Source organism: Acromyrmex echinatior, chromosome 2, assembly GCF_024713525.1.
Source record: "Acromyrmex echinatior isolate Ae372 chromosome 2, ASM2471352v2, whole genome shotgun sequence".
NCBI classification, from domain to species: Eukaryota; Metazoa; Arthropoda; class Insecta; order Hymenoptera; family Formicidae; genus Acromyrmex; species Acromyrmex echinatior.
In genome coordinates this window covers 17,362,767-17,390,288 of record NC_141853.1, presented here as the reverse complement: position 1 = coordinate 17,390,288, position 27,522 = coordinate 17,362,767, and the positions used below count along the sequence as shown (strand labels likewise).

Here is a 27,522-nt window from a genome sequence, read left to right as displayed (position 1 = left end):
ATGCAACAGTGTTAGTGATTAATGTAGGTCTTCACTTTCACTCTTCAGTCGTTCGTGTTTAGCACTTGATGTAATCGCAATTCTGATATTTTGCGATACTATTAGAAGAAAAGTCATTCTGTTACTTCAGTCAGGCGCTACTCGCTACTATTATCGTGTAAACTTGAGCCTCATCAATTATTACATAAATATAAGGAAAAATATCGATCTCGTAAGATTTTCAACAGTATAACATTTATTTGAGATCATTCATATTGTGAAGGAAACAGATGTCACGAGGGATTTTGATATTACATATGTCAATCGTCTAAACGTGTTTCTATCAATTAAAAATACACATCTTATCGCAATTTAAATACAGTCTTATTTTAATAAAGATACTAATAATGGACAAATTTAATTGCTCTTACGATCGTGTAAAGTTTGACGAAGCTTGCGTAAATGTGATATCTGACAATGGAAACTTTAACAAGTGGCTGTATTCGCTCTCTATGGATTGTTTATTAGTAAGTACAATTATAATATTTTATATGTACAATTTTTAAAATACAATTTATCTAATGTAGTAGATAATCATATTATTTCGTGATTGATATTAAATTTTTAATAGTAATTTATAACATCGTAGTAATAAAATCGTGTAGTAAAAGATAAAAAGAAAAATTTAAGTAGTTCTTATTAATACATTACGATTCGTGATATATTAAAAAATTTTATAGAATTTCATTCAGCAACATTTGATCAAAATACTAATATAAAATAAAATTATCAAAGAAAAAGCAGAGTAGACTAATTGATAAATAATTTTTAAATAGATTTCGTGTGTAACACAAATTCCATTTTTTTGGACGGTATATAAGTTTGTAGGCGCATAATAACTGATATATTTTTAACTTTTCATTATATTTTTTTTTTTAGTGTCCGTATAAACGAATAGCGCAGATTTCAAACAATATCAGTCTAAAATTCAATACGATCGAAATATTAAAGTGGAGAATATTAAACAATAATGGAAGTGAGAAATATGTATCTTCCAAAATTACAAGGTAAACTTATTATGTAAATTAATTATTTAGTTATTTGTTTTAATTATTTAAGTCAGTTATTTAAATCAATATTTATTTTATATATACTGCGTTTTTCTGAATAAATTTTATTAATAAAAGACATACATACATATACATATACATATGCATCTCCGATGGGAATTTTTCTTAGAATTCTTTATATAATTTTACAAAAAAGTCGTACATTTTATTAGGTGTTGGAATTAATTCGTAGCGTTTTACAAGTGATGGGAAGTACTTTCATTAATGTATTTTTTAATGCTCATGTGAAATAAATAACATTCTTTCATTAAAAAACGCTACGAATTAATTCCAACACCTAATATAATAATGTTATAATTTTTTGAATTAGAAAAATTTTAAAAGGAACTTATAAAATCTAAAGAAGTTTAAAAAGTTTTTCAAAAATTTTTGTAAATTTCAAAGAAGAAAAATTATAAGACATTTTACTAATAAAAAATATATCTATATATTTCATGACTATATTAAAAATATACACATATATATGTTTATATGCCGTTTTTAACTTTAACATATTACTCTAGATAAAAATTCAGAATTGTTTCTCAGAATTGTTTAAAAGATAAAAGTTTTAGATGGTCCAGTTTTAAAAACAAAATATTATGCGCTAAATTTTTTAGAACATGCAATTTTTAATGATTTCAACATTATTAGCATTGTTTTAGATGCAATGTCATATTTTTTCGTATTTTGATTTTTCTAATCGTTCGTAATTCACATCTTATTTTAATTAATATTTTTCAAATCTTATCTTTTAGCAATATTGTTTGCGAACTGACGCCACATTTAGGGCAATATGGTTTATACGAATTGGCAGTACAAAACAACAATTGTAATCTTAAAACTATAAAGAATCCAACATATCCGTACACAGGTATATATATCTAAACATTTCTATGTCTGATTAAATCTTGAGATGATTATAGAAATGTTATATGACATTAAAAATTATACATTTTGAACGTATAAATATAAGATATCAGATTGATAAAACGTATCTTATACTAGTGTAATTATCATTTTGTTTGTTTATTGAACTTGATAACTGGCATGAAGATATTATCTGATATCAAGATATCAATAATATTAAAAAGATAATTATTGTTGATTATTATTGAATATAGAATTATAATGATCACTTAAAGGATCGATTAAGATTATAATAAAATATTATAATTCTAAATTTTGAAGGTATCGTTTTTATTCTATACTAATCAACAAGAATACAAAAAATTTTGACATGCTATTTTACTTTAAAATACTAATGTTCTTACATTACATATCGTTTTTCAAATATAAATTTTGAAACATAAAAAATAATTTGGAAAATATTATATATATATATATATATATATATATATATATATATATATACATACATACATATATATGTATAATATTTACATGTGATAGACAGCTGTCTAAATAGATTTCTTCTCTCCCAGTTTCTTTACAAAAATTAACAAAATAATAGTTAATTTTGTCAATTATTATTTATTATTCGACAAAACAATTATCGCTATTTGAATTTTTTTACTTGACTATGCTAATAAAAAAAATATAAATTTTAATAAAATCTGTATATATTTTTTAAATAATATTTTTGCAGAACTTTTCATTACTTTGGGAGTAATTATATTTATCTTATTTGGTATATCTGCTGGGAGATCTTTATGGCATATGATCACAAAATGCGTTACAGGTGTCAAGGATAAATCAAATAATAAAAAACTAGCAAAACGTCGCGTAAAAGCAATCGATACATTCAGAGGGTATAAATATATTATTAGATATTATTAGATGAATTAAAAAGTAATAGCTGTATTTTAATGACATTTCTAAATGACAATGTTGTTTCAAATGTTAATTTATTACATAGTATTGAAAAAATGATTATGATGATGATTTTTTAAGCTTGTATATTTAAATTTGTTTAACAAAGTTTACATTTAAAATTATTTTGATAGAATAAATGATGAATGAAAAATTATTAGGTGTATGCAAAGTTTTAGTCTTTTTTCTCAAAATTTGCCTTTTTTACAATATACAGGTAGGTCAAAATACAAGCGGGACAAATATAACCGAGAATTTCATACAATATTAATACAATTGCTTATATGATGCAGGGCCAGTACTCTTTTCATGATTTTTGTTAATGATGGCTCTGGTAGTTATACCGTATTGGAACACACAATTTGGGATGGCATGTTACTAGGAGATATAGTATTTCCTTGTTTTATGTGGATTATGGGTGTTTGCATTCCTATAGCTTTATCGGCACAGTTAAAGCGTGGAGTTTCTAAACTTCAAATCAGTTATTCCATTTTAAAGGTAATTGTTATGAGAAAAATATAATTTATATACGTTAAAACATATTGATTCGCTTAAAAAAAGACATTGAAAATGTAAAAAAAATGCAGTCCGATATATTTTTCATCTTAATCTTAATAATAATTCTAATTTCTGTCTGTTAATATGCAATATCTGCTTTTTATCGCAGAGAAGTTTCCTTCTATTTCTGATAGGTGTTTCGCTGAATACATTAGGAACAGATTCGCAAGTGGAAAATATACGGATATTTGGAGTTCTTCAACGATTCGGAGTTACTTATTTAGTCGTTAGCCTAGTGTATCTCTGCTTTCCATCCCAACAATCAAAAATTCTTCGGGTATGAAAATATTAAACATTTTTGTAAACCTCATAATATAAATATATTATATTATATTATATTATATATTATATTATATATTATATAAATATATTATATTATATAGATATGTCATGTTCTTTGAATGCTGTGATATTCTTTTTTCGCATCTATATGCGATATCGGATATGAAATATTGGAACAAAACTTATATTAAATAATTATCTATGAAAAGCTATAACGAAATTTTGGTTCTTGTTGAAATAACATGTGTCTATATTTTAACAGATATTTTTTATACCTTATCAATAATAACAATATAATATATATAATTTTTAACTCATAAAAACTATAATGTATAATTTGACAATGTGCGAATCACAGATAGTAACATAAATTCTTTGTGTACTTACAGAACACATCGCCGACTTGGATAATGCGGAAAATGCAAGATATATTAAGTCTTTTGCCACACTGGTTTGTAATGCTGATTTTCGTAATTGTACATTGCGCTTTGACGTTTTGTCTTCCAGTTCCTGGATGTCCCACGTATGTACCTTAACTTCGGTTTCTCTAATTTTTTAATGCTATTATTTATTATGTAAGTGAGTCTTATATTGATCTTATTTATAGTGGATATCTTGGACCGGGTGGAATGCATGAAGATGGTAAATATTTTAACTGTACTGGAGGTGCAACTGGATATATTGATAAAACTGTACTGACTTTAAACCATATTTATCAATATCCAACTATTAAATCTGTTTATGGATCCGGTCCTTTTGATCCCGAAGGAATTTTAGGTAACTTTTGTTGTTTATCATTACAGTTATAAACATAATTATTAAAATATGTATTATGTATTTAATAAAACACATAATAGAATATTTTCTGGAATCATTAAATATTTTTTTAATGATAGGTATTTTAGTCAATAAAATCAATCTTTTTTTTGTAGCAAAAGATCATAATTTGTTGCAGTTTTGTATTTTATCCTTCACATTAAAGAAAATTTAATTTTTAACTAATTAAATCTATCGTGAAAAGCACATCGCCATAATTTTGAAACACTTTTTGTGTTTCTAAAATATGTTTGATATATTTTCATAATCTCATGATATTTAAGCTTGTGGAAAGCGATAACTGAGCTTATGTTTATAAAGAAATAAATGTTATTGTTAGTTTACATCCGCGCATCTATACCACATTCGCTGTTATTTTAAGCTAAATAATCTCTTAAGATACTAATATGGCTCTGTGATTTTTTTATGACATCTTAAGAATATTATAATAACCAATCACAGGACTATATTAACGTAAGAACAAACTTTATGAATACCAATCTTTAAGCTTGATAGAAATGATGCCATGTATTACAAAATTTATTGTAAAAAATCACTGTTAACTGAATTGTATTTTAAGATCGATAATTTAATCGGCGCGTGATTTGTATAGAATTAGATAGGTATATAGTATATAAATTTACTCTGAAATATTATTATGTACGATGTACAAAGCTTTAGCTCGAACCAAAAAATCATTTCGCTTCTTAGTTTTAATATATTGTTTATAATATATTTTAATATATTGATGTATAATGTCATTATTGTTTATTGTTTTTATAAATATTAAAAAAAGAAGTATTTCAAAATTTTTTAGACTGTTCTTATTTCAAAATTAAAAAAGTAAAATGGAAAATTTTAGCGCGAAACTGCTACTTTTTAAGTTACGGTAACCATAATAAGTTACTTTTGAGAATCAGTAACTAATAACAGTTATAATTAATTACTATTTTAATTCAATAACAAGTAAGAATAACTAGTCGCTTTTAAAAAGTAACTTTTTCTGTATGTTTTTCTAGGATGTCTTACAGCGATATTTCAAGTATTTCTAGGTGTACATGCTGGTACAATTCTAATGTTATATAAAGACTGGAAGGATCGTGTTATGAGATGGCTTTTGTGGGCAGTGTTTTATGCTTGTCTGGGTTGCGCCTTTCATTTCACTAACACTATACCTGTTAATAAAAATTTGTGGTAAAGTATTAAAATCCATTCTATTATATATATTGTATAATAAAATTTAGTTCTGTTATTTATTACTACAAATAGCATTTTGCACAATTTTATTTTAATACAAAATTATAAAAATGATGATAATACTAATTTCTCTGTGAATCGATATAATTACGCAGGTCTTTGTCATTTGTATTCGTTACTACTTCTTTTTCTCTGGCTTTTCTTTCTGGTTGTTATTTGCTGATCGATGTTGCTCAAGTTTGGCGAGGTGGCCCTTTCAGAATCCCCGGTGAGTAGCCATACGTTTTGTTTAATTTACTCTAAAACTTTGCCGTTAAACGTATTGATAAAAATACGCAGATAAAATAATCCAAAGGCATGAAATTATGAAATAGAGGTTTCAAAATATTAGACAAAATTAGACAAAAAGTTTTTCTATGTCAATTAAAATAAATCACATTTAATTTTCTATTTAATTATAAAATCAGTTTTTAAATGTATTATGTTAGCGGCAAATTAAGTATAGAATTTAGAGTTACAATATTATAAAAAAAGAATGTGTTTTTTATTCTAATTTTTAATATTTTTATTATGTTTTTCATAATCCAATTAATTCAGGCATGAATGCACTGCTGTTATATGTGGGTCATAGCGTGTGTTATGAAATCTTTCCATTCCATTGGAGGATCGGCGCCATGGACAGTCGTGCGCTATGTTTAATTGAATCAATTTGGGTAGTAATCCTTTGGGCTATTATAGCATATATTATGCATCGTAAACGAACATACATCACACTCTAAATATATCTGTTTATAGCACATTATTACACACATTATATTTTCAATTTAATTCACGTATAAACAGACTGTTATGTTTGTATTTATGAAATTAATAATTACATATGAAATAAATGAAATTAATTATAAGAAATTATGTGAGAATATAATTTAAAATTACATACAAAAAAAAAATATATATATATATAATGTAGAAACTTGTTTACAATAAAGTGCAGCTTTTAAATTTAATTAATAATATATTATTATATAATATACGTATATACGTTTTATATATGAAACTATAGGCCACGTTGCGTTCTTGGGAATAAACAAGAAGATATTTATTAGCATTATCAATATTATAAATAATTTATTTTACAACTTGGATGAGTAATACAGTGATAGCTTCAGGTAACAAGATTAACAATATATGTATACATATGTACGTTTACACATATATTTTTAAAAATTATGATTAATATTTTTAAAAAGAGTGTTATTACAATTTCTGTGATGATCCATTCATCTTAAATAAACAAACCACGTGCTCGTGTTCACATAATATAACATACATATTGCGACGTGTCGACGTAGCCAATCTACTATAATAAGCCGTTAACATTTTTTTTTCTTAGAAAATTGATTAAGAAATTTTGAAAATTAATATAACTCATTAATAACTCATAATTAATTGAAATTTCAAAAACGAGTTTAAGTTAAATATTTGAAAAAATATTATACAAGATACAAATATGTATTCAATATATATAATAATAACTAAAAACAGAATCTATTATATTTTCATATATTTCGAAAAAAATTATATATGACGCAAAATTCTATTTTAATTCTATTTTATTCGATATTGAAATAATTTATATTAGTGACTTACAGCCCACTTTGAAGAAAGCCTTTGATTTTTATCGATGGATCAGCAAACGGCGACGTAAGTACTATGGATTATTGTAAACAAAATAGAAAAAAGCGCACTAAACAATTCGACTTTGCCTAAGCAGAATTTCACCAATCATTTCTCAGTAATCAGTTGCATCAGGACCTGAAAAATAAGGAATTATATTTTTTAAGAGCAATCTTTATATTGTCAATTTACGAAAAAAAAACAAAATACATATTAAAAACTATATACATATTGTGCATAATTATGTACAGTTTATTTAAATTAAATTTAAGAATTTAAGAATTTTGTATGTGTGGTTTGTGCGTGTATGATGTGTATATGTAAATAAGTGAGTGTACATGTGTATGTGTATATGCATATATATATATATATATATATATACACATATATACAATATACACATATATACATATATAATTCGGTTATATCACAATTTTTTCGTCCGCTACTCTTTTCTTTCTCTTATAATTTCTTTACTTTGTACATTCACATAAAATTTAATATAAGACAACTGCAAAAGTTATTGTATTTGGTATACGTCAAACTGTCGAATAATTTCTTCCGTCACACTGTTTATCCGTTTCTCGAATATTTTAGACTCAAATAATTTTATTTGTGTTTCTTTATCAGTATTAGTTACAACATGCATAAAGCAATCAAGCGTTGATAATCTAACTTTCTGCGAAATACAAAAACAGAAGAGAGAGATACAGAAAGAGAAAATAAGAGAAAAATAATAAGGGAAAAGATTACATGCGTCTATAATCGAGAAATAAGGAATACAAAAAAAAAATAAAATAATCAAATCTCCGTATTCTTAACACTTTTTACATTTTTTTCTCTCTTCTTTTCTCCGCGCGCCTATAACTTCATATTTCTCACATAAAATATGTGATTATACACAGAATAAAAAAACCTCAAGTAAAAAACGAAAAGTACGCATATACAATATATCAATAACTATTTTTATTCTATGCATATTATATATTATTGAAGTAAGAATAGGTTTAAAAAGAAGTGTTAAAAATAGGATGATTGATCGCGAAATGTTACAAATATAGAGGTTCAACTATAATAAATGATAAAAACGAAAGAAAGGAAAGTGGGAAACCTGGAGAAGAAATCAAGAATGATACACGAATATATGGAAACGATATGTACCGATAGAAAAAAAAATCACGTAGCCCGTAGAGCACCTTGGGCATGCTCAGCCCTGTCTTGTGAAGAGAATCAAGAAAAAAATATGTCCGTGGATCGTGGAGAGCGGTTGCTCGCAGCGGCAAACACACCGGCCTCATTCTGCCTTAGGGCCATCAGCAATAGTTGGTTTAGTATTCGCATAAGGACATCGGGATAGGAGGAATCACCGACGAATGTCGTTAGTTCTGGTCGATTTGCTGTGCCAGCAGGGCTTGCGGCACGCTTTTCGTACTCTTGATTCTCGGACACAGTACGTTCACCTTGTAGGTCCAAAAGGGCGTCTTACTGTTGAGGATCTTGAAAGCTAGAGAAGGCATAACATCGTGCTCCTGTGGGTTAGGTAATTTCGTGTTTTTCCAAATTGAAAAATACGAATTATCCTTTGAAGGAATCTCCGGCTGGTACGCCGGATGGTAGACCTTACAGTCTGATAAATTCATGATATTTCCATTCATTGCTGTGTCGTGAAATTTTCGACAAGATTGCTCGTGAATAGGTGAATATTCCGGAGATGTTAAACCGCTGGAATAGTTGGAGCAATAACTGTCATCATAGTTGAACGCGTTTGTCTTAAGCGGTAAACTGAGATATTCCTTTCTGCATGGATCTGTTCTGGTACAGTCAGATAAAATGGAATCGTCGTTCAGAAGCCGAAAGAGTCGTGAATGCGTTTGAGTTCGTTGATACTTCTTTTGCTTCTTCGTAATGGCAGACTCCGAATCTGTGTCGATCTCACGACACTCTGTGTCGATCTCAGATATCATTCGACTTGTATCAGAAGTAACTCCACTGTCCTCGTCATCGGTATCCTCATGAGAATCTTGGATACTCAACAAGTATTTCATATCTGTCTGACAGAGACCTTTCTGTCTGTCAGGATCGACACATCGATCATCGTCGACTATTACGCAACAATCCTTCTGATTTGTTTGATCTGCATCGACAGTTTGAAGTGTTTCAAAATTTTGCATCCAGGAACTTTCGGACGCAAGCTTCGACTCAATAATCGTCTTGTCAACGTCAGTGGATCCGAAATTATTACAAGCAGATTCTACTTGGCTATAATTTTCATCGTTTACTGATCCCTCCCTAATGATTTCCCTGTCTATTTCAGAAGCGGTACAATCATCGACATTCTTCGGCGCTGATTCCACGACGTTTATTCCGTTACATTCTGTTTTTGTAACTGGGAATTCCGCCTCCGTGTTCTGTTCTTTGCAGTTAATTCCGCTAACGTTCGTTGAATCTTTCTTGAAAGTGAAATCCACATGCGGTACCGTTGTCTCGATACTCGCTTCATTTTTCATGCTTTCTGCTGCGCCTGTCGTATCTGACATGTGTCTCTTCACGGTAAAATTCACGCTGGTATCATTACTAATATGAAAATTTGCGCTAACATCGTCATCCGTATCATTTTTAGCGGAACATTCATTACAAGATCTCTCTGCCTTTATTTTACTGTTGCCGACTGTTACAGTGGTGATGTCTTCATTGTCCTCGGACACGAAAAATTTGAATTTTAGAGGCAAACTCACGCTAACCATTGTAGCTTCGGCATCATCGGACTGATCATCGGTCACTTCGAAAGAAGCATCATTCTGTTCATCGATCTTCTTCTTACTTTCGCAATAAAGACTCTCAGAACTCAACCGTTCTACATCTTCGTAAATTATGCCCAACTGATGGGAAACGACGTTATCAGTTATTAGGCTCTCTTGATCACATTGCTCCGTATTCGATACGCGACTACTTACAGAATTCATCTTAGACTCTTCTAGACTAGAAGAGTCGAGATTGCTTTGATTATTCATGTCACCCTCTTCGTTATATCCCTTCGACTTTGACGTAAAATCCTGCTTTAACGTTGTGCAAGAATTTCGTTCGTTTGAATAGTCGTTTTTTTTTAAAAGTGCCTTGTCACCGTGAGTATTATTTTCGGAATTGCTTTGCGAATGTCTACATGAATTATCGACATTCGAGCATTCCGAATAAGCAGTGGGATCGGTATAATTCTCACTGGAAGAAACATTACGCGGATTTCTCTTCAATTTCTCGTAAGGATTTATACCTATTGAGTAACCTTCGTATGAATCCGAATCACTATTAGACAATGTATTATTGGAAGTAGTATCATTACAATATTTCTGGCAGGAATCCGAAAAATGCTCGTTATCGGAGACAGAATCGCTAGAATCACTAGAATCATTGGAATCACTGCAATCGCTAGAATCACTAGAATCGCTAGTGTCTATGTATGTGTAATTAGGCACATTGATATGCAGACCAAATGTTTTCTTCGATTTTTCAATGTTATTAGAGATCATAATTTTGTTGGGATCATCTGACGTATCATCTTCCTCATCAACTATGTTCATCGCCGTCTTAATACCATTTTTATCATCATTGTAATTCTCGCAGACATTTTTGGGATTATGTGTCCCGTTCGATTGTGCATCCAAGTGATTAATTCCCAAATCGTTGGGCAAGGTGTTTCCTGATTTATTGATCGAACTGTCTTGCACAAAGTAACTATCGTCCTGAGCAGGAGATGAATGAACACTGGCATAATAATTGTGAACGTAGTTACAGTTATTTTCGTCAACGTGCGATTGGACATCATTGTAACCTGCTTGAGGGCAAATTACAGCAACGTAACCGTACTGGTCTGAAGAATTTTCTTGGTTGTTTATTCGTGCCACGTCCGCAAAGTTTTCGTCATAAACCGGATAAAAAAATTTATATCCAACGCACGCATTTTCATCTGGATATTGTAAGTAAGGAAAGGAACGCTCGTCCGCTTCGTTTGCGGACTTATTGGGTGGAGCATTATATTGCACAGGATAATAGCCCCACCAACCTTCGGAATGCGACCAGAAGGAAACGGGTCGAGGAGAGAAGAATGCATCTTGCTGATTGCCCGGCAAGTTATTCTCTGTTCGACAGGTGTAATCTGCTTGACGATTTTCTTGTGTAGCTACAACAAACAGCACAATCCATTCAAAAAAAGTTAAATTCTGTACAGAGCGTAAGACAGAGCCGTGCGTGTCGTCTTTATTTTTCTGCCTGAAATTTCCTTCTCTTAATCACACGTCGCATTATGTACTGCACGATCTACGAAACGAGTTTAGAAATAGAAAAATTGTCTATATCGAAAGTACGTCTAAGTTTATCCGCGCTTTCAGTTTTATTTCGCTTTCCCTTTTTCCTTATACCATTATGCCTAGTTGATTTTATTTCGGTAAAGTTGGTATATTAATACGGAATAAAGCGAAATTATTCGGCTGAGAAATGAGAAAACTTACACATCCTGTGTTCAAAGGAGAAAATATTAAATATTATACAATCAATATTATACAAATGTAATATATCATACAATCTGGTTAAATGTCATAATAAATCATCGTGATAAATTTCAACATTTAATTGTAATTGTATTCATGGGAAAGAATATATGCTTGAAAATACAAATGAAATTATATTTTAATATTTTTAACAAAATAGTGTATATATCAAGTAAATCATGGCTAATAACTGTTGATATGAGAAGTAGTTTTCTCTTATATGCCATTGTAATAATAAATGACAACATTATATTAAAAAATGGCATTATTAAGAAAACGTTATCTTAATGATTCGATAATTATTATTGAGCCTTATATTTCGATAAATATCTTTTTTATGGGCAAAAGTTGAGTAAAATTATTTCACAGATTAACTGTCAATCAACATCATCGGCATTGTAATCTATATGAAAAGAATCAGGTAATATAATAAGACTTCATACAAATTCCTCTTGCCATACGCAAACAGTAAAGATAATTTTATAACTATATATTATAATCATAAATAAAATTATTTATAAAAAGATTTGCAGTGAAGAAGCCATTGTACTACATCGCATATAATGCCTGTATCCTTGACAGCATAATTTATTTCAACATTAATTTAATATTAATACGTTTCTCAACATTTAATCAATGTATCGCTAATAAATTGCTTTAGGAAAATAATAAATCTTACACCTAATATTTTTTACAATTTTAAGCTTAGTATCTTTTTCAACATTGTAATGTGACAGAACATTTTCGAAGCTAAAATTATTACTTTTTTTATATCTATTTAGAATATCTATTATTTAAAATTGCTATATCATTTTCTCTCAATTTCTTTAAAAAGTTTTTAAAAAATCAATTATAATTATAAGTACATTTAAAAGACCTTTGAAAAAGTAACGGTATTTATCATATATTTTCTTATCACTTTCTCAGATAATAATTAGTCTGTGTAACACTTTGTTTTGTCTCACTTCTGTGTGTTGTATGTGCGTGCGTGCGTGCGTGCGTGCGTGCCGTGCCGTGCTTGCGTGCGTACGTGCGTGCGTGTATGTTGTGTAAATAAATATATATATATATATGTATGTATGTATAATATATCAGTATATATATATATATATATATATATATATATGTATATATATAGCCAAGAAAATGTTATTATTCCTGTGAACACAGGATTGGGAAATTTGAGCGTTGTGACGTATGTTATATCAATAAAGTAGTCATTAGAATATAAAGCACTTATTACGATATATTAATGTACACATATAAATAAGCTTCTACAATTAATTTATAAACAAGGAATGTGTATGTCAGAATAAATTATTAATTTGTATATTTATGTTAAGTATCACGTAAGAAAATTATGAAATAATTCAAAATACTTTCCCAAAATTGAAACTTTAAATTTCTTGTACGTAAAAAAATGTGGAAAAAAAACTGAGATATTCGTAATATCTTTAAAAATATCCTTTCAGCAAGATAAATTTTGTAAAAATATTTGAATCAAATATATTTACCATTATTTTCTGATGCTGTCATTGCTTGTAATATCCTGAAGGATCGAGAAGGAATTGCACTACCCGTGTATTTCTTCGGTTCTTGTACTTGTTGTTCACTAGGTGGCAAATTTGCTTGTGTCTCTTCTGTATGAAAATGATCACAATTCAAATTTATTATATTTCAGTTATTTTAATAAAATTAAAAAAAAACAAAATTTATTTTTGCAGTTACACATACTTACCAAACGACTTAGAATTTCTGTTTTGCCGCTTATTTGCAACATTTTGTGGTACTGTAACATATAAAATTAGAATTATTATATTGTTTATATTTGTAATATCTAATCTTTATTGTTTGAACTAAAGAGATTTGATTGATTTAAAAAACAAGAGGTTACAATGTATATACAATAGTATTATATTTTTAATGAACTTCAACATTAATAAAAGTTTTTAGATAAAAATGTAAAACAATTTTACCAGCACAAGTTACTGAAGCATCATTCGAATCTGTCATATTTTGTAAAAAACGGAAAGCTCGTGAAGGTATTGCCGCACCACGATATCTTGGATCTTTCTCTTGATGAAGATAAATCTCTTGGTCGACTGTAAAATATAATAAAAAAATAGAATATTTACATTTCAAGTTTTCAAACGATATAGTTTAATTTAAAAAGTTAAATCAATTAGTCTTCAAAAACCGTATTAAAAATAATTTACATCATATTATATTGATAATAATTAATATAAATGTATAATTTGAAAAATATATTTCTATATACACATTATAAATTGATGTAACAAAAAATTATATAATAGACACATAAATAATATTATTCTACCTTGCTCTTTAAATTTATTCATGAGTAGTTTTTCATCTTCACTTAATTCCATTTTACGTATTTGTTCTGTACCAACATCGTTTAATTCGTCTGTGTCCGTTATTTTTTGAAGGACACGAAATGATCGCGACTGAATCGGACCAGGCTCGCATTGCTGATTAAGGTCGAGACTCCGCTGTTGCACACTGTCAAGAATTTTATTTATAATTAATAATTAAAATAAAATTGCAAACGTTATAAATAACTAACAAATTTGTTAAAAATTTTTTGAAACACAATCTATTTAAAATTACTTTTTAGATAACTTTAATATATGATTAATTGTATGTTAACAAAGTTCAGTCATTTATTATCAAAATACAAATTATAACCACTACTTATTAATTAAAAAAATGTATATTACTTAAATATTACTTACATATTACTCATATAACTTAAATACATATTAATTTATATAAATTTAATTACATTTTAATTTAATTTACTTTAATTTATATGGTCTTCAACTTACACTCTTGCTGGTTTTCCAATCTTAATATTATTTTCCGTAGTTGGCATATTTCTTTTCTCGCTACTTTCCACTACGAGAGGAATAATATAAGTCGTTCCAGTCGATTCTGGCCGAGATGTGACATGAATTTGAGACTGCTTTTGATTTTGCGGATGATTTTGCGGCTGATTCTCAAATGTATGTTGTGCAGGTACTTGACCCCATCGTTGCTGATGATGCACAGTTGGAGGCTGTTTGGTAAATTGATGATGACCAGAATCACGCTTCACATCAAATACCGATGGTCTATCTTCGATCTAAAGAATATCATAATGTTAAAAAAATTAAAATGATATATTTTAAGGACTAGCAAGAAATTAATTTACCAACTTACTCGGATAGGTACAACTCGTTCATGCGATTGCGAATTCGTTTGTTGTGACGTTACAGAATTGATATTCTGCCTTTGCTGCTGTTGCTGCGGCTGCTGCTGCTGCGGCTGCTGCTGCTGCGGCTGTTGAGATAATTGTTGCGGTTTTGTTTGTTGACACTGCGGAATCGAATATTGTTTTTGCTCTTGCTTTTGTTTCGCTTGTGAACATTGCGGAGATGCTTGTTGGACTTGAACATAAATCGGAGAAACTGAATTCTCCGACGAGTCGCTGCCAACTGTTTTATTCACATTCGTTCGTTTAGCCCATTCAGGCAATTCTTCCTGGGGCTTATTTTTATTCTGCATCCAAGGTGTAGGAGCCTTGGCTAAAGTGATTTGAGTAGGAGTACTCGGACTTTCAGGAGTGCTCGACTGACTTGACGTGACTGTAATCGGTATTTTAGTATCCACCTTTGTAATATTTCTTGCTGGTTGTTCAGCTTGTTTGTCTACAGCTATAACAAAAATTGAAATGTTTCTTATTTCCGTTATAATTTCACCAAATAAGTATCATCAATCATTTATAACTCAAAACTGATCATGATTTTAACATATCTGTTTAAAAATTTTTTTAATTGACATCCAGAACAGATTATTATATTGTACAACAATACATTTTAAAAAATTGAATATAAGACAGAAATTGCCTATATATAATACTATAATACAGTATATAATTTTCAAAGAAACGGAAAAAGGATATAAATAAATAATTACCGTTCGACAATGTTCTATTGACTGAAGGTGATTGTGACATCCTATGGGGTGGCTGGGGTGGCACGTTGGAAGGAAAAACAGGTACCGCGACTTGAGGCACCAAGAGATTCGCTGGTGGAGAAACTGCAGGCGATTGCTTTGATTCGATAGCGGATTTTGGTGGTCCCTCTATGCCCTCATCATTAGCATTTTTCGCTACTCTTCTCGCCATTCGTGGACTACGAATCTGCGAGAGATCTAATTTGCCACCCATGCCCGGAGTATAAGTAAAAGGTTTTTTGTCCTTCGTTAGCATTGCATTCTGAATGGCTGCTGGTGGTTCATAAACATCGTTGCTAACTACTTGCGGCCTCTTTGCTGTGGCGTTCTATATGCGAATCAAAAAGTGTCAGATAAGTTATTATTAACTACTAATTAAACAATAATGAGAGACTAAAGTTAAGACTAAATTTTCACTGTTACAGTAAAATATATTTTTTTTCATAATGTAATGGGTTTAACATTTTACTCTAAATATTTATTTCAATATTTACAATTTTTTTAAATAAAATTTTTTTTAAATGTATTTAATTTTAAAAGAAATAAAGTTTTATATATATATATATATATATATATATATATATATAAAAAACTTTATTTCTTTTAAAATAATATATATATCAATATATTGTATGTTGTATTTTAACTTTTCAAATAATTTTCTCAAAATATAATAGAATATTTTAGAATTGTATTTAATACCAGAGAAAATTTAAATAATTAACTTCTTTCTTGTATTTGTGAAAAAAATTATATTTATAGAATTCTATTTAATAAATGAATCACGTTATCATTCTATTGATTCTCGTTATATGTTACGATTTCATCTTACCTCGGCAGTATTTATCCTCATAGCTGGCAAGTGACCAGACACAGGAGGTGGAGGAGGTGGCGGTGGAGGTGGACCTAAAATCATATAAATTATGAGTAATACAATATAATATAAAGAATAGAAGGAAGTGATATAATAGAAAGAAGTGATATAATTAATTAATTAACATTTTCTAATAAACTTATTAAAATGTAACTTTACTAATGTTTATTTGAATTTTAATCCTTATTCATTAACCTTAAGATCTGATGCCTGATGCAATATATTTTTTAAATTTAAATTTATTTTATAATTTCTTTTTGCTATAAAAAGAAATGTGACATGTGTACATACCTGCAACCATGACACCCGGATTTCTGTAAACAAAAATCGAACAATTCAATAATTTAAATAAATTTGGTAATTAAATAATTTGTTTCTTAGCTAAATATATAATGGAAACCACTTTAGCAGTTTTGGATAAACAGAAATGTCAAATGTATCATAAAATAACTTCTTCGCAAAATCAATATTTATGTACAGGATAAATCAAAGTCGTTGAACCAACTTTTTGTCCTCTGAGCAAATTATCGATTTCGTACCTAATTGAATTATAACGTGTACAGTCAATTATTTTCTGATAGGATAAACAGCTGGTTCAACCACTCTGATTCACTCTGTATAAAACACACACACACACGCACATACACACACACACACACACACACACACACACACACAAAACCTGTACTTTTAATTATTTTAACTTTAATACATTTTTCTTTTTAATTAAAAATATATTTTTTTAACGCAAACTGTAATTTTGCTATAATTTGAACACATTAATCAGTTTATTCAAATTAAAATCTGCTTCTTACGCAATACAACATTATGATGTATTCATAATAAAATAAAAATTATTTTTTCGTGATATGTTGTTTTTTCAAAAATATACATTTGGAAGGAATAATTAATCTAGTCTTCTTCGTTTGCATGAGACATTGCTATCTTATCACTGGAATGCAACTACTTTAAAGATGACTCATCTTGTGTGTATTCATACTTTGCGCACGTACGTACATTTACATTTCATACATACGTTTAAATTTAATTTATAATTTAATGTAACTTATTAATATTTATAAATATACTAATTGTAATAATTGCAATTAAGAAAATAAACTTGAATCTTATAAATACAATCTTTGGTCTATTTTAAGAAATCATTAATCCATATTGTTCTCAGAGCACGTATATGTAAAATTATCGTGATAATTAAATTGGGAATACAAGAAATACTTAATAAGTCGCTTATATTTTTTCTGTCGATCAAAAACTATGTACACTCTGACGAAAGTTGATTAAAATGTCTTTTAGGAAAACACGGTCAGACATTTCCTTAAAAGGATTAAATAACACTACTGGAATCACAGTGCAATTGGAAGATATCTCGCAGTTGTGTAAATGTAGGTCGTTATACAATATCGACAATATTACTATCGAAGAATTAAGAAAAATAATTACAAATAATTTCTAAGATTCTTATACATACACAAAATAAGAAAAAAATTGCGAATTAAATATAAAAATTTAGTTTCCTTAGACTTATAATTAGATTTATACTTGCTTAAGTTCAAAATTATATATTTTGTTGATTTATTTTTAAACTATGAACTCAATGCGATTTCTACGTGAATCATGTTAAGTCTTAATAAAATCTTGTAAAGAAAAATAATATGATAATAATTGAATAAGAGATAATAATTGAAAAAAAAATTTTTTATAATAAAATATATGTAATAGTAGTCTTTATATATGTAAATTTGTCAATAAAATATTCAATAAAAAATCTAACATGAAATTCATATTAGCAAAGTATAACAAAAACAAATAGTACATAGAATGCATTAATTTCATTAGTTATTGTATATGTAAATAATTCATTCAAGAATTAAACAAAACTCTTCTCTAGCAATGAATAGAAGAAACTGAAAATTTTAATAATAGAATTTTGGAGTCAAGTCTAATACTGTGCCGGAACGCAGGCGTTTTTATCTTGGCACAACCAGTACAGCACGTGACTCTCACTTTCAGCAGATTCATGAACGCTTCGTTGAAAAAGATAGTGCTTCTTGTGGAAAATTTGCCAACTTCTTCTACGTTACTTTGACATAAATAAACTATTCACGATATACTATATCGATCTTGTTTTTATCAGTACCGGTGACTAATACAATTATTATAAATAAATGTTTGTTTTTAATTTTTTATTTTAGCCATCATAAAATTCATCTGGTATTTTAGTAATTTCTTGCACTAATAAATTTAAAAAATTTCCCAAAATTAAAAAAAAATTATCATTTGTAAAAATCTTCTAAAAAGAGTTGATTTAGTCAAAAATATATTTTTCTTATTCTCTTCTATATCATGTTATCACAAATTATGAAAAGTATTATTTTCTTAAAGTATAAATTTCTCAGAAAAGTTCGGTCATGGAGAATCAAATCGGTCATGCTGATGGCGGCCACGCCGTAACGCTCGGAACCCAGCCAATAAGCCGCAGCAAGTAGAAATGTATTTAGGTAGATACACGAGCGAGAATAATTTTAGCGCGGACTTGCGCAGTGGAGTTTCGCACATTAAACATTTCGAATCATTTTATTTTTAGGATTTCTAACATCACAGCAAATACACGATAAATGTGCGATCATCTCACAATCGATCGTATTGAATGAAGATACTTATCAAATTCAATCAAGAGTTGAGAACTTGAACCTGAAAAACGTATACATTAACCGTAAAAAAATTAAAATTCTATTGTTAGTAACATAAGAGAATATTATTGTAAGTACCTATAACCAACAATCCAAACGATTTTATTTTTATTCAAAAAAGATATTCATTTAACTAAAATGTTCACCAAAGTGTACACGAGGCATTGCACTCAATTGGACGTAAAAATGCGCCGACTTGCGAAAAAGCTACGCTTCAAGTCAAATCTTTTTGTTGAACGACATCGTCTCTTGACGATGAAATATGTGTTCTCCTTGGGACTCACGACAAGACCGATTTGGCCTTGCGACGCTCGACCCATTGCACGACAATCGAAAAACGAGTTCCATCTCTGATCCTTTATTCTTCCGCGAGGTCTGTCTCTCTTTCAAGTTTTTTTGTGTGTATATGTCGATAAAACATAAACATAAAGATAAAATAATTTTTATCTTTTAATACTGACTGACAATGATGACTTCTAAGATATTTTAAAATTGTAATCATAATTTCAACGTATCAGTATTAAATTGAGAATAATTCAACTCGATATTAGATTACAACGCTTGAACTTAATATTGACTGTAAGAGACTAGCAGTTTTAAGTCATGCTTGTCCGGTCTTTCTTTCTTTTCTAACGTATATTCGTTCTTATTGCAATAAATAAATGCGCTACGGTTACATTTTTTATTTATGGAGTGATCCGGAGAGGCAGAATCACGCGTATTTCAATGATGAATAATTTAAAAGAAACGATGATCTTACCCGACAAATGTCGAAGAGTTCATATCCAAGATAATTTCGTAATTCACTGATGTTGATTCCGCACGCTGGCTTATGCCGCTACTCACTAGCCGAGAAAGAGAGAAAGAAAGAGAGAGAGAGGGGGGGGGGAAGAAAAAGAGAGAGAAACCGGTTCTCTATACTACTTTTGGGATTCTAAAAGTTGGAGGAGAAGGCGGATATTAAAAGGGATACGAGCAGCTCCGATGCCGACACTAGCGCGCGCCCGCAGCTACTACAGACCGTCGTCGTTTCGAATCGCTTGGTGCTCAGACCTGGTCGTGACTTTACAGACTGGCACGCAGAGCTGACGATGTGACTCCACGGTCTTACATCTTTACCGATTTGATCGCCGCATTGCGTTGCTCTCGCGCTGGTCTGGTCATCGCGCGCCGACCGTCTTTCGCCGCTCGCCGTTCGCCGCTGCTCGCCAAAATAGCTCGATTCTATTTTAAGATCCTGATATATACAACGTATTTCCTATTATTCATCAGGTACCAAAAAGTCTCAATCTGCTTGGCATTGATTCACATTAAGATCATTGTATTTTATACATGTATATTAAAAATACGTATATTAAAAATATAATAGACAGTATGACACTGTCCCTAAAAAGACATATAATTTCAATTTGGAATTAAAATCTGATTCAAATTCTTTTTTTACGACATAGTAATAAATTTTTACTGTACATTATTTTATAGCTTCTTTTTACAAAATTTTTACAGATTTCGTAAATACTTTTTTTTTTATTCCGAATACAAAATATAAGAACCATGAAAAACAGCTTCTAGATTATATAAAATAATTCTAAACTTTAAATGTTTTCATGTGGATAAGAAGTGGGAATATAAAATAGAGAAATTCATATGAAAAATTGAAAATTACAAACACAAAGATATTAAATTTTAAATATTTCGCTAGTATCATCAAGTCTGTTCTTACGACTACTAATTTTACAACCGATTCTACTATATGTTCTATAAAAATTATTGTGATATTTAAATTCATGACACCCTTACGATGCAATGTCTTAGCAAGTTATAATATGATAGACTGAATGATTACATTGCATCAACAAAAATTCATTTAATTAAAAATATGAAGTTATATATACTCAAATAAACTCTAAATATTATAAACTAAATAACAATGAAGGTATAATTATTATAAGGCTAATATTCTCAAGTACAATGGAAATGCTTAAACACAGCATCCTGAGAAATTTCTAACTTGAAGATAAAAAATAACCGAACATGTAATGATAAAAGGAAGAATAATGGTGCCAATCCTGGTGAAAATTTTTTCTAAAAATTTCATTTAATTTTTTAGAATGTCCACATATAAATTTCTAAAAGAATTTTTCAGATTTCCTATATAATTTTATAATATTTTAGAAAATTTCTCACCTAATTTCTTCTATTCTAACCTAACAAATTGGAATATTTTTCAAAAATGCTAAAAAGGTCTACATTTTTTTCTAGAATTCTTAATACATTTTGAAATATTTTAAGTTTTTTCATTCAATAAAATTTCCGAAGAATATCTTTAATAAAAAAGTTTAAGGTATTTTTCAGAAATCTTCTAAATTTATAATATTAAATTTACTTAAAAATATAAAATATGAGAACTATTTTCACCAGGAAACAAACACCTCGATACAATTTAGCGCTGATCATGGTCAGAAGCTACAATCTCATCAAACGCTGCTTCATGTTCCGAGGTGGTAAACATGTATGCTGGTAGAGTTAATCTAAGGACCTTGTCGTATTTGGCTTTTGTTTCCGATGTATAATCGTACGGTTCAGCTTCCTTCGTTTCCTCTGCGGTATGCGACGCCTCATCGGGATAATCATTGTCCGGCTTCTCCAGTCTAACATATGAATTTTTGCTAGCGGACGTGCTGGGTTCCAAAGACTCTACCGCTTTCGTTTTCGTCGAGCTTGACGGTTTGAAGTCGCTCGGGGCGCGAACTCGGGGCACGGAATCAACTTGAAATTCTTTCGTTTCGTGAAATACGAGCTGATCCTTGTCAGGCTCCTGCCCGGTAACAAAAGCGCATTCCTCTTTCTGAAAACCCTTGTCGTCGATACATTGGTAGCAGGTCATTTTATCGCGCATAATCTTTTTACAATTCGATCGATCCTCTTTCTGAAACTTCTGCATAAACTCCTCGATCTCGGCCTTCTTTTTCACAGTGTCCAAGTATCCAGCGTCCACTCCTTTCTTCCCTTCCGCATCATCCTTAGATGTTGCTTCATCCGTCGATGAAGCTTCGTAAGTTAGTCCAGGAACGTATTTGTCGTAAGACTTCTTCGTAACTTCAGAACTGTCTGATGGGTGCTCGTCTTCGTGCGATGTTTGCTCGGATTTCTGTGGATTGCCAAATGAGCTGGATTTACTGTAAGAAAAGAGCTTATCCTTGGGTTGATACGAGTATGAACACTGTTCAAAATCATTGCCTGTTTGCGGATCCTTGCAAACCTTGCACGTCATTGAGTCCTTCTGTAAAGTTTTACAATTATCCTCGCTGATATTTTCAGAGTAATTCTCCGAAACAGGTTTTGAGGAAGATGTCTTTTGGCCATCATAAGATTCAGGATTACTATTATATGAAGGAAATTGGTAATCACTCGCTTCGGAACTGGAGTAATCACTGCTATACTCGGGTGTATCGTGAGATGTACCGTCAGAATCATTCGGGACTTTTTGAGCTTCTACTTCTCTGTTGGATTTCCGTGGATAAGTAGAGTGTTCTGATTTATCTGTGCAAATATAATTAAAATATAGCCAATACATTCTCTAAAGAGATATCAGTAAAAAATTTTTTTGTGATTTGTAACTCAAATAACTCTGGTACTGTACACTTCATTTGTTATATTATGCTGTAAAACTCAATTTTTTTAAAGAATATAGAAGCATCTTTAATATGCTCTCCAAAATTAGACACACAATAACAGAATTTAATCAAAATATATATATCCAAAGAACATAATTTTAGGGTAAAAAGTTCCAGTACATTGCATGTCATAACTGTATTTATATAAGGCACTTAATAATAACTTTTTCTTGCTAGAATTTTAATTCTCAACACTAAAAGTATTAAAAAATTTTTGAAATTAGAACTAAACTTAGTATTAAAATAATTATATGGGATATTATTAGAAAATAAATGGCTGCATTTAAAGTTAGTCGAGCAGTTGAATGTGATTGATTGGATCTATAAGTAAGAATCATGTTTAATCATTCAAAGAACAGGCTATTCTATCAGCTTGAAATCTTACCTATATAATCAGGCGCAAAATTGGAACTTTGCGGATAATCAAAATTCTTTGATTTTTCTGATGCTTGACTCTTGTTTGAATCCCGGCTGTCCCGAGTCGAATCTGAGGATTCAGTCTTATCCGGATATCCAAAGGTTTTTGATCTGCTGTATTTATATAATTTATCGCTGGGTTGATAATTGTAAGTACATTTCTCATAAGTACCGCCTGTCTTAGAATCCTTGCACACTGTACAGGACTTGGAATCCTTTTGTATCTGTTTACAATCTGATGAAGGAGCATCCTTCACTTCGTCCTGTTCGTTTATTGTCGAAGCCTTCTCGGAATAATCCTCGCTAGGATAAGAATATTCACGAGACTCAGTGCTTGGACTATGATCTTTTTGGTGATCAGACGCTTCAAAATCAGAAACTTTGGAATGAGAAGTTAACTCGGGACGTTCGTTGTTATTTTCTTCACTTTTTTCAGGTTTTCCAAATGTGCTGGATTTGACGTAAGAATATGCTTTCTCATGTGGCTGCTTTACATACGAGCACTGCTCATATTTGCCATTGGTCTTAGCATCTTTGCACACCATGCACACCATAGAATCTTTTACGATCTTATCGCATTTTTCTCCCTTGTTTTCATATGCAGCTGGTACGTCATGTGTAGCGTCAGTAAAATACTCATCAGTAAATCGGTAAGGATTTCGTAGTTTTCCGTAATTATTGTTTTCTTCATAATTGGATCTGAAATAATAAATAATAATAATATGACATCGTAGCATGTAATGAGAAAATTATATAATCTGTACAAATTTTATTTTAATTGGTGCAACTTTGTGATATTATTTCTCTTTTTAGAAAAAATAAATTAAAATAGAAAGATACAATAAATTTCTTTTTGATATTTTTTATTTAAAATTATTTTCTTCTTTTTAAATCTATTTATGATAAAATATTTCCTTAAATATTCTTTAAATAATTCTAAGTTAACTATACTATTTTTAAATCTTTTGCCATTAAAAAGAAACGTTATTTTTTCGCGTTTAATTGAAGTACGTCTCACTTTTTTCTTTTTTGAAAAATATATCTATAGTTCAAATAATGGATAAAAGAACGTATTATTATACGATCGTATAAACATGAATATTAAAATTATTAAAATTGCCTCTCTTTAAAGTATAAATATTAAATTTTAACAAACTTTCAATAAATTGTCGAGTGTAATATTTATATTTGTGTTCGAAGAATACTTTAATATCGCTACCTTCGATATCTGAACTTAGTAGGTGTGGGTAAATAATTTTCCACCTTCATATTAGCGGATACACTCTCTTCCGGATGACTGCTATATAAACAACGTTCATACGTGGATTTAGTTTTTGGATCCTTGCAATTGTAACAAGTCGTAACGCCTTTCCTTGGTTCACCATCCTTTCCGATTGATTTCACTTTGATTTCTTGACAGTGCGCTACTCCTAAATCAGGAGTCAATTCCTTGTATCTTGTAGAATCTTTATTAGAGAACACATAAAATGGAATTTTTTTCAAGTATTTTTCTTCAATAGGTTCTTTTTTCGAAGTAACGGGAAAAGATTCAGATGGGCTTCCAAAACGATCTATAGGTCGATCTTTGCTCAATTCATAAAAACTGTAATCAGGCAGAATCTCAGAAGGAGCACTTTCATAAAAGTCATACTGATTATTCCAAGAATGCGATGTGCTCTCTGATGGATCCCAATTTTTCAAACGTTCATAATTTGCACTTACATGACAAGTAATTAGAGCTGATAACGTTAAATATATCTGCAAATGTATAAGAAAATATTTATTTATTTATTTAAATAACAATAACAATAAAAATATTAATTTTGTTTTAGTATAACAATAGTATATGTCTAGATATTATAATAGAATATCCTTCAAAAAAATAATCCTTGTATTTTATCTTTATTTTAAATAAATTACAGCTTTTGATATTCTTTATAGCATTGAGGAATTAGAGCTTTGAGGTCATATAGAAGTCAAAACTTATTTGAAACAAGAAATAGAAAATAATTAAAAAAATTTTTATAGTTTCATCTTCTGATTGTATTTTATATTAAAGATTTTTTTTAAAGAAAAAAATTTTTACAAAGATCCAAAATCAATTGTTGTTTCAAAATAGAATGAGCATACAATATTACACGTACAAAGAATATTAATATAAATACAATTAGTTAAATGCGGTATTGAATTAATGTTCTATCTAAACGTTTCTCTTTCACTGACCTTGCAGCAAGTCATTTTCGAAGACCATCAATCATTTAATACGAAACCCGAATAGATTTGTATTTTCAATTCCAATAGAATAACCACAATCTACATCACTTTCTCATCAAGTGATCGTATCTTCGTGTAAAATGCCTTTATATTGACTCGTAGTAAATAACAGATATTCCCTACCTAGCATAAGCCTTTATTCTTTTGTTAGAAAAATTCACGAACCGTGACGCGCTCCAATCGAAGTGATCGAAACAATCGACCGATTACCTAAACTACTTTTGCTTTTATTTACGTAACCCGGAGTGAGCGTTTACAACGAAAACTAGTGAAAATAATGAGATTGTAGGACATGCACAATTACATCAATGGAAAAAGAAAGATAGAACAGTATATAACTTTTACTGATAATAAATTCACAATCGTAACCGTTTACTTTAAAGTATTTATATATATTGTATTAGTATAAATTTTGATAATTTAGAATTTATATTATAATTTAATTTTTAACACAGAAAATTACAGCTCTGTATAAATTTATCAATATGAATGATGTGATTATAATTGATTTAATAATTGTTCGCTTAAGGATAAAATTACAAATTTATTATTTATCAGCAATATCACACTATAAATATATTAGATACAAATAGCATTTTTTCGAAATTTTAAACAGAATAATAAAATAATGTAAAAATAACATTAAAATAATAAAAATGTTTCAAATTGTTAAATGAATATCATTGTTTTTGCTCTATTTATGCCCAGGAAGCAAAACTATATACAATGTGAAAGTATTCGAAGATCAATGACCGAGCGTATTATTGTAAATATTTCCGTTCCAATGCAATCGTTTGTAAAAAAAAATATATAATGTATTCCACATTTAAGATATTATATTAGCTTTTCTTCTTCATAACAAATCTATTGAAGATAATAAAATTTTATTTGCTGGATCTTTTTATATGATATAAAGATTACTACAGATTTCCTTAAACGATAAAAAAAGAGAAGGAATAAATATTCTTATCTTAAATAAAACTATATGTCGAATATAAAGTAAAAAACGCCGAAAGTTAAATGTTACAACTATATTTAATCAATTTATTTGTTCCAAACGTGATTGCGTGCCTAAAATTATATGTTTCTTTATGTTCGAATCAATTCTTTCTGTTATTCGCTCTGTGTATGAAAATATTAAAGTAATCATTATTTAAAGAATGACAACTTTAGAAGATATTTTATACTTTATTTTGACAAAATATGAAATTCTTTGTAAAATATTTTAATTTTATTATTTTATAGGTAAAATAATATTTTAGTTTTAATATTTTGTATGTAAAATAATAAAAATGAAAATGAGATACCAGAGAACATTAAAATTAAAATTAATTTTGTCACTATCCTTAATTAACAGTCTGAAAAAGAAAAAATAAATATAACACATTGCGTATTCATTTATTAATATTTTTGTAATAGTATATAAACATTCTAAAAACGTATTGTACATCTCTTTTTAGTAAATGTGTATATTATTTATTACTTAACGTGAATTAATTTATAACAATACCTAATCAATAATAGTTAATTAATATTAAGGTTTATTTGTCAGCAGTGGAA

General features: G+C 29.3%; 3 protein-coding genes and 1 long non-coding RNA gene across 4 annotated transcripts; 1 reads left to right on the top strand and 3 right to left on the bottom strand.

The window, feature by feature from the left end:
• Positions 1-38: 38 nt before the first annotated feature.
• LOC105143478 (heparan-alpha-glucosaminide N-acetyltransferase) lies at positions 39-7,058 on the top strand. The gene is made up of 11 exons (XM_011051837.2): positions 39-506; positions 919-1,046; positions 1,847-1,962; positions 2,698-2,860; positions 3,215-3,419; positions 3,589-3,756; positions 4,151-4,284; positions 4,369-4,538; positions 5,597-5,771; positions 5,930-6,042; positions 6,372-7,058. The coding sequence occupies exons 1-11, from the start codon at positions 387-389 to the stop codon at positions 6,551-6,553; spliced, it is 1,674 nt and encodes a 557-aa protein (XP_011050139.1). The 5' UTR covers positions 39-386; the 3' UTR covers positions 6,554-7,058.
• Positions 6,873-20,693, bottom strand: LOC105143477 (uncharacterized). Its single transcript, XM_011051836.2, has 12 exons — positions 20,355-20,693; positions 17,175-17,197; positions 16,842-16,915; positions 15,971-16,337; positions 15,215-15,708; positions 14,842-15,137; positions 14,331-14,515; positions 13,969-14,094; positions 13,731-13,781; positions 13,507-13,632; positions 8,613-11,625; positions 6,873-7,589 (listed from the first exon to the last, which is right to left on the bottom strand). Exons 1-11 carry the CDS (start codon positions 20,375-20,377, stop codon positions 8,831-8,833), a joined length of 4,560 nt encoding a protein of 1,519 aa, XP_011050138.1. The 5' UTR covers positions 20,378-20,693; the 3' UTR covers positions 6,873-7,589; positions 8,613-8,830.
• LOC147910564 (uncharacterized) lies at positions 17,738-20,345 on the bottom strand. The gene is made up of 2 exons (XR_015544190.1): positions 19,673-20,345; positions 17,738-19,595 (listed from the first exon to the last, which is right to left on the bottom strand). It is a non-coding gene; the product is annotated as an uncharacterized LOC147910564 (long non-coding RNA).
• LOC105143636 (hypothetical protein) lies at positions 20,519-27,216 on the bottom strand. Its single transcript, XM_011052087.2, has 4 exons — positions 25,912-27,216; positions 24,908-25,446; positions 23,657-24,387; positions 20,519-23,137 (listed from the first exon to the last, which is right to left on the bottom strand). Exons 1-4 carry the CDS (start codon positions 25,924-25,926, stop codon positions 22,038-22,040), a joined length of 2,385 nt encoding a protein of 794 aa, XP_011050389.1. The 5' UTR covers positions 25,927-27,216; the 3' UTR covers positions 20,519-22,037.
• Positions 27,217-27,522: the final 306 nt, after the last annotated feature.

Excerpts from the sequence above, each read along its gene's own strand:
- LOC105143477 (XM_011051836.2), bottom strand. The coding sequence starts at position 20,377 with ATGAACTCTTCGACATTTGTCGG. Across the intron at positions 16,338-16,841 it reads TGAGGATAAATACTGCCGAG|AACGCCACAGCAAAGAGGCC; the intron begins GTAAGATGAAAT and ends ATTCGCATATAG. Across the intron at positions 11,626-13,506 it reads GACAGCATCAGAAAATAATG|CTACACAAGAAAATCGTCAA; the intron begins GTAAATATATTT and ends TGTTTGTTGTAG.
- LOC105143478 (XM_011051837.2), top strand. The coding sequence starts at position 387 with ATGGACAAATTTAATTGCTCTTACGATCGTGTAAAGTTTGACGAAGCT. Across the intron at positions 1,963-2,697 it reads TCCAACATATCCGTACACAG|AACTTTTCATTACTTTGGGA; the intron begins GTATATATATCT and ends ATATTTTTGCAG. Across the intron at positions 5,772-5,929 it reads CCTGTTAATAAAAATTTGTG|GTCTTTGTCATTTGTATTCG; the intron begins GTAAAGTATTAA and ends ATAATTACGCAG.
- LOC105143636 (XM_011052087.2), bottom strand. Across the intron at positions 24,388-24,907 it reads ACTAAGTTCAGATATCGAAG|ATCCAATTATGAAGAAAACA; the intron begins GTAGCGATATTA and ends TTATTATTTCAG. Across the intron at positions 23,138-23,656 it reads TTTTGCGCCTGATTATATAG|ATAAATCAGAACACTCTACT; the intron begins GTAAGATTTCAA and ends ATATTTGCACAG.